We start from the raw sequence: 12,545 nt of genomic DNA on the forward strand, positions 1-12,545 counted from the left end.
ATGACGGGGAAACAAGGCGCCGTGCTGTCGGAAAGTTTAAATTTATCGGAGAAAACCTCTCTGGGCGCAAACGGGGGGAGTAACAGCCACCAGCAGAAGAGCACCGCGACCCATCCGCAGCCCAGGTGCACGGGCTTCGGCATCCAGGAGATACTGGGGCTCAACAAGGAGCCGTCCGCGGCACCGAGGAGCCAGCTGGGGTCTCTGCCGGCCGGGGCGCACCTGATCGCCGCCAGGTCCATGCTGGGCCCCGCCGGCATGGGGGTGGGCGTCGGGATGGGATTAATCGGCCCTGCTGGAATTCCGTCGTTTTACAGGCAGCCAGCGTTTCTGGAGACCGTGCTGTCCGACGGAAACGATGTTCACCTGCAGCCCCACAGCAGGTCCATGGGGCCGCTGGACACCAGCCAGTCTGCCAGCTCAGGTGACCAGCTATCAGTTAATACATACTGGGAATAAACCTGCAGTCACTGCTGCGGAAAGAAGTGTGTGTACTTCCCTCCTAGTATTTATTATTATTATTATTATTATTATTATTATTATTATTATTATTATTGCATGTTTGGTGTGGGGCGTTAAATTTAATTTAAATTTAGTTTAAAAAATTTAAAATTTAATGGCCTGAGTTAAAAAGCAGTTTTGAGCCAGTGTCAGCATTTACTGTGGTAATTCGTTAGTTTGTTAATACTTTTAGGTGTTACACACTGCTCCTTTTTATTTTATTTTATTTATTTACTTATTGTTTCTCCTGTTTTCTATCCAGACTCAGATGATTTGTCTTCAAACGAACGGAAACTCTCAAAGTCATCAGTAAGTCAGAGCAAGAAACGCAAGAAAAGACGCCACCGGTTAGTGCTGTTTTCTGGTTATCCTGCATGGGAGAATAATGTGAATCTGTTGTTTTATTCTAAACCAGTGATCTTTTAACATGGGGCTATCGCTCTCATTGAAATTTAGTGGTAATGGTTCAGGAAATATTTATTTTTTACAGTGTCTACAATACTCCAGTTAGAAATAAGAATTTATACTAAAAATAAACCATATATATATTTATTTATTTATATATATCCTATCCTCTCTTATATTGCTGCTTAATCTTAAAAAGTGAAAGCTCTGAAAGTGAGGGCTTTGTTTTGATCTGCTTCATTCTTTACACCTGTCCACACGGAGACCTCATTTGTAGAAACTGATGATTAAAAATGGAAATGTATTAAATGCTTCACCATGTTTTTTTTTTTTGTTTTTTTTTTTAATTCTCAAATCGTCTGTTGTTTAGTTTGACTGGCAGACACCATTTATATATATTTTTTTCTAGTTTTTCACCACAAATCATTGTCATATTGAATTCCTGCTCACGTTTAAACGACACCTCGTCTCCACAGGACCATATTCACTTCTTATCAGCTGGAGGAGCTGGAGAAGGCCTTTAATGAGGCGCACTACCCGGATGTTTACGCCCGAGAGATGCTGGCCATGAAAACAGAGCTACCTGAAGACAGGATACAGGTAACATTCTCATTTCATTTTATATTATTTATGTATTTCTAAATTGTGGGATTGTTTAAAAGAAAGTTGTTGTTGTTTTTTTTAAAAAAAAACATAGATAATCCTTTTTTTTTTTTTTTTTTGGAGTCTTAATTCTTCTCCCCATATGCTCCAAACAGTCAATGCAATTTCTTTTCCTTTTAAAGCATTTCTGTATTAAATATAATAGAGTTTAATAAAGATGTAGGCTGTTGTAAATGTCTTGATTTGTAACTATATTAAGGTGCTTTACTAATTTTATCCAATTGTGCACATAAAAACGTAAAATAATTGAAAAAATATTAAAGTAATATAGAAATACACTGTCATGCTCATTAAAAATATAAATATTTTAAAGGATAACGGTGTATTTATATTTGAATTGAGATTTTCTACAAATAAAAGAATACCTGGATAATCAGCAAAAAAAAAAAAAAAGATATTGCTATTTTTTTTTTTTGTATGAGAGATTTATTGACAGACACTCCACGTTGCACACCATATAATATAATATAATATCATGCGCAATGATAAGCCACTTGATTTGCGCGAATGTTGTGAATATGCACCTGTTAGGGCAGATGCTTCACCCTCCCATCATAACCTGCTGGAAATATGTGAGTGGAGGCCGCCTGCTGCCTCTCATGCTGCTCTCGCGTTTAAGGGGACGTGGTCCAACCGAGCCCTGCGTAAATCGATCAGCGCTGCCCCCTCCTCCCTGTCTGAACAAAGCCCGCTCTCCTCCAGCATCCTCGCCAGGACAGATAATCTCTCATCAGGCGCAGTTGGATGTGAAACAATTTGTTCCCGGAGAAGGAGCCACTAACGACCTAATCAAGCTATCAAGGCGGAAGAAGATTGCGGTGTGACCTGGACCATCCATCTGCCGGGGCGCCTTTTAATCTCGTTCTCATTACGCGCCGCAACAGTGCAGCCGCGGATAAATAATAAAAGGAAATAAATAAATAAGCCCGGGCCTGCTCCCATCCTAAATAAAATTAACACCCAATTTTCTCAGTGGGTGTAATTAGTTAAATCAGACGAGCTCGGGAGGCTGGCTGCTGCTGCTGGAGAGACGCAGGGAGTTCAAATGAAATAACTACATTGAATTTATTAGCACGGGTCAATAGCGCTGCTCCCCCGAGTCCCGGTAGTTTAATTTCCCGTGATATTTGCCCGCCTGCCCACCATCGATTGGGCCTGAAATTAACTTATTTTTCAATCAGCCTCGGCGTGCCCCAGGGTCGCTCCTCCTCGACGCGCACACGCTGGCTCCTTTTGAGGGGCAGAGAAGCAATTTCTCGTAATAAAATAATAATAAAAAAAAAAGTATCTTGTGTGAAATAAGGGTTATCATCAGAATTACCAGGGAAAAAAAAGCTTGAAAAAGATTTGATCGTTTTCAATTTAATATCTGTCCCCTCTTTTGAATCCTCTTTCTGGCCGCCTTCTTCTTCTTCTTCCCAGCCATGAGAGGGTGCCTAAGTGGAGTGTTTAACAATCGTGTGTTGTGCTGTACAATCCATTTGGCTTTTCTGTCAGCTGACACAGAGCCTGCAGGGCTGTTGGCTGTGGCCAGAGTGAAGCCTCCTGATGTGTCAACTCATGTATAACGCTTCCGCAGATAGGTGGAGATGAGCAGTGACAGCAGGCAGAGATCTGTTACACCTGTAGGCAGCAGGCTATGGGAAATCAATGGACTGAGTCAAAACAGGACACTTGTTATCTGAAGTCGCTCTGAATCACACTACAGGGTCCTAAAGGTGTCAGCTTTGACATAAGATCAGTTTTCATGCACAATCAAAGTAAATCCAGACACAAGTAGTGGCTAATATGTACAAAAACTTTACAGGTCAAAGACATGATTAGAAAAGTTTTGGGGGGAGATGTGGACCACAGTTGATGGCAAACTGCAGCCAAATGGATTTTTTCAACGATACAGCCACTCTGAACTTGGTTTATATCTGATTTCTAAAATATTAGCACACAATCGTATCATTATTAATGTCAGATCCTCTTTTTAGTACAAATCGTTGCATCTTGCATTAGAGGACATGCAGACTGCAAAATCCAAAGTTGCACCAGTCATACGCATCTCTTTCCCAAAACACTTCCTTTAATGTCTTCCATAATAGTTCCCAGAGATATTAAAGGTAACAGGTTATAGATTTAAAAAGTGGAGCAAATCTTGCTCCTGCCGCGGTGACAACTTTACTCCTTGGCATAAGTTGCGATCCCACAGGGAGACTGTGCAACAAAGACTTAGTGAATTGTTCTGGTTGAGGGTGAAGGTGCCGCTGACTCTGACTGCCAACCCCTCTTCTCCCGTCCCAGGTATGGTTTCAGAACCGCAGAGCCAAGTGGAGGAAGAGGGAGAAGTGCTGGGGCCGCAGCACGGTGATGGCTGAGTACGGGCTGTATGGAGCCATGGTGAGGCATTCCATCCCTCTGCCGGAGTCCATCCTCAAGTCGGCCAAAGATGGCATCATGGAGTCCTGCGCCCCCTGGCTGCTCGGTGAGTCTGTTTTACTGTTTCTTCACTTTGTTTTGTGTCATTCACTCATTTTTGTTGCTTTTGGTTTCCCTGTTTTGTCAGTTTTAATAGTTGTAAACTTTAAACTTGCTGATCTGTGATTGAAAATTCATTCATTTATTAATTCCACAGCACTGAAGGTTGTGTTTCTTACCTTTATTGACACCTATTCTTTCTTTTCACTAGATGTTCAAGTAGATGTTTTTATTTTCTAAGCATGATCCTTTAAACCTTTAAAAAACTCCTAAAGACAAAAAGTGACATATCAGATTTTTCCATCCAACACCCATGCTTTGCCACTGTCCATTTAAGCATTATATTCTAAACCGGAACTATTTTTGCTTGCTGTTTTCAGTCCAAGATGGCTTACCAATCAACAGACGCTATTCTAAATCTGAATACCCGCAACTCTTTGCAGGGATGCACAAGAAGTCCATGGAGTCCGCCCCCCAGCCGCCGCCAGGAAAGTGCGACTCGCCCCAGCAGCCGAGCTCTCAGAGGGCAGAAGACACTGAGGCGGAGGAGAAGAGGTCAGAGGGCAAGTCCGCCATATCTAAAGAGGAACTGAGAGAGAACAGCATTGCTGCACTCAGGGCCAAGGCGCAGGAGCACAGTGCCAAAGTGCTGGGGACGGTCTCTCATGACAGACTGCCGGAGGGCAAACAGGAGAGACAGGCGGCCGAGGAGAAGGCCGGTGATCCCGTGAGTCCGGCAGAGGAGCAGAAAAGTCCGTAGAAACGGTTCCTACGGACTCTCATGGGTGAACGCAGTGGCCCGGCTGCTTTCAGCATGTGTACGGACTTATCCGGCCAGACTTACTGTCCTGCAGGTTTTCATCCTTCACTGACTTTTCTGAACAGGCCTGCGCCTGGACTTCTTTAAGAAGTAAACTCGCCTGGTTTGCTGCTGCACAGAAGATGCAAATGCACTTTTTCTTATTTACTCCCAAACGTACAGTTGTTGCTTGTCCATAGTAGAGGAGATTTGACGGAGTGGGAGTAAAAAAAAATCTTGATGTACTGTACATAGAAACCACAGTTATATATAGAGCCAGATGACTAACATTTTATCCAGTACAACATTTGTAGCTCATAATTACTACCAATGACCAATGAGCAGTCAGTGTGTGAAAGTCTACGTTTTGTTTCCTGCTTGTACAAATGGGGACACTTTAGATGAGAACCATCCCACCGACAGTACTCTTTTAAGAGAAAGAAAGTAATTGTTGTCCTATATCGCGCTGTGTATAATTGATATATTAATCTCTCTCTCAAAGGCACAATTTGAACGATGTTTTCTTGTAGTCTTAAAAATGTGTGTTTTCATTTCAAAATATGTATAACTCAAAATGAAAAATAGAAATTGCCATTTATTAAATGTGTCTTTTGCTGTCTATTCTTCTACTTTTATTTCAAGATGCTAGTCTAATCTTGTAAAAAGGGATTAGATTGTTGTTGGGTAAATGTAACTGGGATGAAGTAGCCCTCATCGCTGGAGGAACTACTTGTTGTCACTTGTCGCTCTGCTGCCTGGGCTCATTAGGGGACGGTGCCCGGCTGCATGCTTGGGTTAGTCCCTATAATCTGTTGCAGTTGAGAGCCTTCAATTTCAGATTAAACTAGGGGACCAGTGCTTTTGGGACAGGAGAAAGAGTGAAAGTAACCCCTCCCCAAACAGGATGACCGCAGCCTGGTTTGAAATCACTTTAATAGACGGCAGTACCAGCCGACACTCCGGCTTGTTTCATCCTCTTATCTAAATACTTAGCCAAAGTCTAACAGCTTTATTTGTTGGCAATCTTCACTTTGCCCCGACTGTCCGAGCTCTGCTTTACAACACATCTACGTGGTCGCATTAGCCGTAATCCATAACACATTTTGCACTTCATCCTCAGTTAGCAAATGAGGCTTCTTAATGAGTTGAACAACTGAGTTCTATTCCAATTAAACCGAGCGCAATTTCAAAGGGCAAGGGACGGCTATTATCAGTACGCCGCTGCATGTCTCAGCAGTGAGTGGCTCTCAGACTAGAACCATAATGTCACTACAACGGGAAAAGGTTGCTAACTACACTGTTGACCGTGATAAGTATACACGCAATAATTAATGATGGCTAGAAAATGGACTGCAGTGTGTCAAGATATAGTAAGACGCGTTGACGTGACACAGATTGGTGCATTTTGAAGGGGGACTTTGTGGTAAAAAGCTCATGTTGAAACATTAAAGAAGCTTTGCAGTACATATGAAAACCAGAAAAGACTGATGCATTATAGTAGCACTCTAAACACTTTAAGGTCAGAACATGAAGTCATTCTCAGAAAAGTCTTTATAGCTGATTCCGATTTAGTTTTAAGCGAGCAGAGAAATGGGATATTCAAGTTGCCTTGAATGTAATATAACTGGTTAAAAGCTAAACTAATTCCTTGTGTTTTAATAATTCTGCAGCTGCAGTAGATTCGCAGTTTCCATTTTCCACATCCCCTATTTTCCATGACCTTGATGAAGGCAATGCGCTGAAATGTGTCGGTCTGATAAAGTTGTTCCATATACTGTAAGTGGTGCCGGAGTTTTGACCACTTCATATTTCTTTTCCTCCTCCACCTTCTGGTGAAACTTCACCTTGGAAGTTGGCGAACACATTTTCTATGTCACAAACTTAAATATTTATCCTCAAGATATAGATATAGATATATACTTGTAAAAGATATACATATAAAGCACGTATCGTATCGTATCGTATCGTATCGTATCGTATCGTAATGTGTCATATCGCATCATATCGTATCGTATCGTATCGTATCGTATTGTATCGTATCGTGTCGTATCGTATTGTGTCGTAACATGTACCGCATCGTATTGTATCGTAATGTGTTGTAATGTGTCGTATCGTATCGTATCGTATCGTATCGTGTCGTAACATGTACCGCATCGTATTGTATCGTAATGTGTTGTAATGTGTCGTATCGTATCATATCGTATCGTATCGTATCGTATCATAATGGCCACCTCTTGGTCCACAAGTTTGGTCTAGATTAAAATTCAATCTAGGAATTACAATCAAGTTTTGCACAGACATGCAAAGTCCCCAGAGGACAAACTCCATCGTATTTGATGCTCTTTTGACTTCCCGTTTAGTGCAAAATGAAAAGTTATAGTAAAAAGACTTGAAGAGACTGAACAGATATCCAAGAAATTTGGTACAAACAATTGTGGTCCTCTCAGGATTAATTCTGATCACTTGGTTTATCCTTGGTTTTTCCTCTATTTCCATTATAAGATATATATTTCAATTAGTCACTACACATGACCAAATACATGCAAAGTAATAATATTCTGACCAGCTGCCCTTAGTGCTTAGTTCTAATAAGTAAATGTTGGCATACTAATTCTGCACAGCCGTGGCCTTATATTTCCGCTCTTGATTTGTTTCATTCAAACCTTTTTATATAAATGGCCTGACCGCCTCTGCAGTAGTTTTCCAAACGTATTGTAGGACTCAAATAAGGTAGTAATGCTTGATTTAGTTTTAAATTTAAGGAAAACTGGGAACACACTTTCCAGCTCGAAACAAACATCACGTGAAAAGTAATATTCTACATCCTATTTCAAGAAGAAATTCCCCTTAGAGCCCGATAGCTATTTGAAAGTGAGTGAGTGAAATGAATTGCAATAGACTGAGCCCTCACCTCCATAGACCCTCAGCCCAATTCAGTTATTGAGGCCAAGACATATACAGAGTGAGGATTATTCCTCTAAAGTGCAACGCTATTTAATCCCCTGGGAGTGGAATGGAAGGTTATGATAGATCAGATTTGCTGAAGATCAAGCTGTTTACATTGGATATGAGGAGGTAATTCACAGTATCCCTTATGATGGCCAGTGTGCTTGTTGCAGAACATTACACGATCATCTCAATCCATGCAAAGTGACATCAGGGGAGCTTTATGGAAAGATTTTGACTAATGCAATATTAACATTCAATTTCTTTTTTTTTTCTTTTTTTTTTGATGGAGTCCAGAGGAATATGATTCCAGATTAAGTGCGTACAGCTCATTTTGGGAAGATGCCGCTTTGCAGTGAGCTGAAATCAAACATGAGATGTAGTTAGACTACAGAGGAATGAAATGTGATGCTGCTCTGCCCTCTGCTGCTCAGAAGTATCAGTACAACTAAAGCCTGACCATGTCTCCTCATATCAAAGAAATCTTCACTTATATTTTATTTCATTTCATTTCATTGCAGTGAATTAAAACCGGACGAAACTGAGGAACATCATGGGATCTCAAAGTACCAGCACACATCTATCAGTGAGTAAACTGCTTTAATGCCCAAGTTGTTAATAAATGCACGATAAAACTCAAATACTTATTTCCAGGACTTTGTAATCCGATCAGTCATGTGCATTTCTATTGTGCAGCCACATGTTTGATTTGAAGCAAATATAAATTTAGATATATAGTTGACAAAGAATTAAATTACATGGTCCTTTAATACTTTTCAAACACATCTATTTCCTCGGCAGATTGCCCAGCTGTCTAAATCATCATATTAAATTATTATATGATCAAAAATCTTTCCTTCTTTTTTACAGTTAAAATATATCTTTAATTGCATATTTCAAGCTTGAAAGATAAATTATTTGCACACAAATGTATACAGATGAACACATACATATACATACTGTACTGGCTAAATGGTGTCTGCAGTGCATGCATAGTGGCTGTATATATTGCATAATGTACTGAATATGTATGCATAAAGATACTGCATGCATATGATACTCTGTGTGCCTAGGAGTCTCTGTGTATGAGTGTGTTATGTGTGTCACAGTTTATGTGTGTGTATACTTGTTTATCTATCTTGGTGAAGACCAAGTTGATGGGAGGACATGTGAGGACCTTTTGGGTTATACTCAGTCTCACAGCTTTTCTAAGTCTTTGTCATGAAATTGAGAATTTGACAACACTTAATTTTGGGGGTAAGGTCAAAATTAGATAAAGAAAGGGGCTTGGGAATGCTTTATGTAAATTAATGTCCTCACAAAGACTGTAAGACAAACTTGTGTGTGTGTTAATACAAGTATATACACAACACATTTACATACATACATAGTGGTTCTTCATTAAACATTAATGCATGCACTCACAGGCTTGCATGTGGAAATACTTCATCATGAGCATGATTAATAGCATATTTGATATTATAGTTATCTTCATTTATTCTAATGCTGGTAATCTATTTATAGTTATTCTCTCAAAAATATGAGTATAATATTAAAAAGTAGCTTTGGACGCTTTATCTTAATGTCACATTGAAGCACACTGCACTATTGTTGCCACAGGGGGGCAGTCTTGAACTTCAGTCTTGCACATTTAAAATAAGAAGCCTTGAGAATCTTGAATTTAATAATAGGCACACAATCACATTATACTATATGAAGGTCCTGGTGCTGAGGCATCATTTACATCTTGACATTGATTCCTATCTGTCATGGTGGGGGGAAAAAAACAAGAAAAAAGATTGCAATACCAGCTTCTGAGGAGACGTGATCTGATATCTTGATCAATATTTGTCATCTCTTGTCACTCTCGGTGGTGCTCTCTGTGATGAGGCTGTCTGCTGAGGGTTAATAGAGGACGGATTGATACTGCTGCTAAATGGTCTGTGCCGGCTGTGGGACTGATTTCATCTCTGAGGTTCATTTTTCCGTCGGCACACGGAGCCGAGCAGCTCTTTCTTTTGCACTTCACTGCATAAGAGCGATCATGATCTCACTACTTTAAATTCACTAAAATCATTATTCTGAGTTGATGCCATTGTGGTTCTATTTATGTAATAATGCCACCTATTTAGACCCACATTTCTTTCGATTAGACCTCTGATTGAAGTCCTCTGTTGTTTTTCTGTGGCCTGCTTTCCTTTTTTTCTGTTCTGATGGATTAAAGCCTGACATAATAGGTGACGGAACAAGAAAATGACATGATGGAAAGCACCTGCTGGCATCTCCTTTAGCATCGAGGCTGTAAAAATCACAGAGTAGCCTTATAGAGAACTCATATGTCTTAACATTTAAAATGCTAAAGATAGTAAATACACATGCGTTTTCTTTGTAGCAGGCTTATAGGGTTAGTCTGATTATAGTAGTATGGTGGGGGTGAGTCCCTGGATGACCACATCTGTCTTAGTTCAGCTCTATAGGCAAACACTCCTCTCTATCACTGCTGCCTACTCTGGTAATGGATATCGGTTATCTCTTGAAGTTGGACTCGACTGCTTGTCCCAGAAAGATTTATGATGTGTGGCACAACACCAGCAGCCATGCACTGCAGCAGCCGCCCTCCAGCCTTCAGTATTTTCAGCAGGCCATCTGTGGGCAGTTTCAGATGCCAGCTCTCATCATGTGGGCAGACATAAACTGCTTTAGACACGGTTTACTTTAATACTATCTTACCGGCCTTTATTACTTCCCGCTTCATATTTCTTGTCTCTGGGAATGACACCCCCCTCCCCCCCCACTGACTGTGAAGCGTCAGGTACTCGGGTTGCAATTAAAAACCATCACATCTCCCTCACTCTTATCTCAGAGCTGCGTTAGATGCTTCTGCTGGCACACGACGGAAGTTTTGAGGAAAGCTCGGAGCAAAGAAGCGGGGGTAAAAAGTGTCCAGCCTGTTCTTATCAAGAGAAGAGAAGCGTGAACAAATAGACAGTGCTCCCTTGTTGCTCAAGAGTGATAAGTGAAGCCCGAAGATGAGGCTGTGAGGCCCCTTATCAGTCCAGAGTGCGTCCTGGCAAATGCCGGCGCCACAGAGAGAGGCATGTTGCTGTGCGACGAAGGTGTGAGGGCAGATAAGCATGTGTGTGTGAAATGCTTCAAAGATGAGCTTAACTCTGAAAGTGGGGTTTGAAAGAGAAAGAGAGAGAGAGGGAGAAGAAGAAGAGAGAGATGGGTTTACAGAAATGGATGCTGACATCTGTTGTGCTAAGAGTTGCTGTGGGGACGTCTTCATTTCCTGATGCACACTGAAAAAATGCGAAAGAAAACCTGTTGGGAATACTGATTTGTGCCTCCAAAGTAGTGGTGGAAGAACTACCCATGTCCTTTTTTGGAGGGCTGCATAACAGTGTAAATTACACCGTGACAAAACCCAGCATTATAGCATTACAGTATGTATTATCAAAAGTAAGTGTTGCCTGTGTAATTCCTAACATAAGGATTTGAACATCAGATTGGGCCCCACACAAACTCACAAGAAGATAAAACGGATGAATAAAACAAAATATTAGTTACACTTTATTTTTTGCTTCTTGTCTCGTGAAATACAAAAGGCTTGAATTCTGTGAAATTAAACAATTCGAGTAGGAAAAACCTTTGTTTTTAGTAGACGCTGCTTTATTTTAAAGGGAAGAAGAAGCCACAAAGGTTGGAAAGCACTGTGTCATCATCATCAATTCTTAATGTATCATGAGTTCTGTTGTTGTAGTTGGCTGAGGTGGAGATAGTTTCAAGTACTTTGTGCACGGTTCAGTGGTTAAGTCTAGTTTAGCCTTACTCAAATGGTCACAAGATAAATCTGACGCACCACGAGAAGATTAATCTCGGAGGAAAAAACTTAAAATACAAAGTTCTGTGGCACACATCTGTATTCATGTTTTTTGGTTAAAAATGGATTTTTTTTTTCTCTTTTGGCTTCAAACTGTATTTTAAATGAAAACATTAGAGGACTTAGAAGGAAAATGTTATCTGGCAATGTTTTAGCACTGCATTACAAGCCAAGAAAGTTGGGAATAATTGCTTAGTGACTATAGCTGCCAAATAAACAGTGAAGTAGAAGTATAGAATACCATTAAATAGAAATATATAACTACTAGTACCTTAATATTGTATTTAAAGTCCCCATAGAATGAATGGGGGGATGCTATATGTTTTGCGGTATTTATGTGTTATGTGTCCCTTTCCAAAAAGTCCAGGCTGCTCTGATGTAAGTGCAAGACACTTCATATAAAAACACTTAAGCATCAAATCTGTTTTAATGGGTGCTAAGTAAAACACATGTGTTAATGTGCTTCATTAGTTTTATTTTCAAGATTGTTTTTTTAGAATTCTTATTTTTATTTCAGGTATTCTTATTTGAATGTCATCAATTCTGCCATTTACACTGACCTTGAAGAAACCATTATATATTTCTGAGTGAAATGGGAGAAAGTGGGACTAAAACCTCATCCCTGTGTGCAAAAAATTGTGTTCAAAAATTTTATTTTCCAAGGCCTTCCCAAAAACACTTCAATGCCAAATTCACTTTTCTTGTTACTATCCTTCCACAACAGCTCAGCACTGTCCAGGGAAGCACAAAGAGTGAATCCATCCTGAAAAGAGTCCTGTTTTTTACCGTAACTCAGTGCGCCAGACCCTTTTTTTAATCCACACATGCAACAGCAAAAACTGTTTTTAGAGTTCTTATGGAGCCTTGACTATTTGACAGTGCAGT

General features: G+C 40.3%; 1 protein-coding gene across 1 annotated transcript; it reads left to right on the forward strand.

Annotated features, from left to right (window-relative positions):
- Positions 1 to 5,396, forward strand: vsx2 (visual system homeobox 2; the record flags this gene model as incomplete). Its single annotated transcript, XM_084569760.1, has 5 exons — positions 1 to 424; positions 764 to 848; positions 1,383 to 1,506; positions 3,859 to 4,039; positions 4,476 to 5,396. The coding sequence occupies 5 exons, from the start codon at positions 1 to 3 to the stop codon at positions 4,790 to 4,792; spliced, it is 1,131 nt and encodes a 376-aa protein (XP_084425886.1). The 3' UTR covers positions 4,793 to 5,396.
- Positions 5,397 to 12,545: the final 7,149 nt, after the last annotated feature.

This window comes from Chelon labrosus (assembly GCF_963514085.1).
Source record: "Chelon labrosus genome assembly, chromosome: 20".
In the NCBI taxonomy this organism is placed as follows: Eukaryota; Metazoa; Chordata; class Actinopteri; order Mugiliformes; family Mugilidae; genus Chelon; species Chelon labrosus.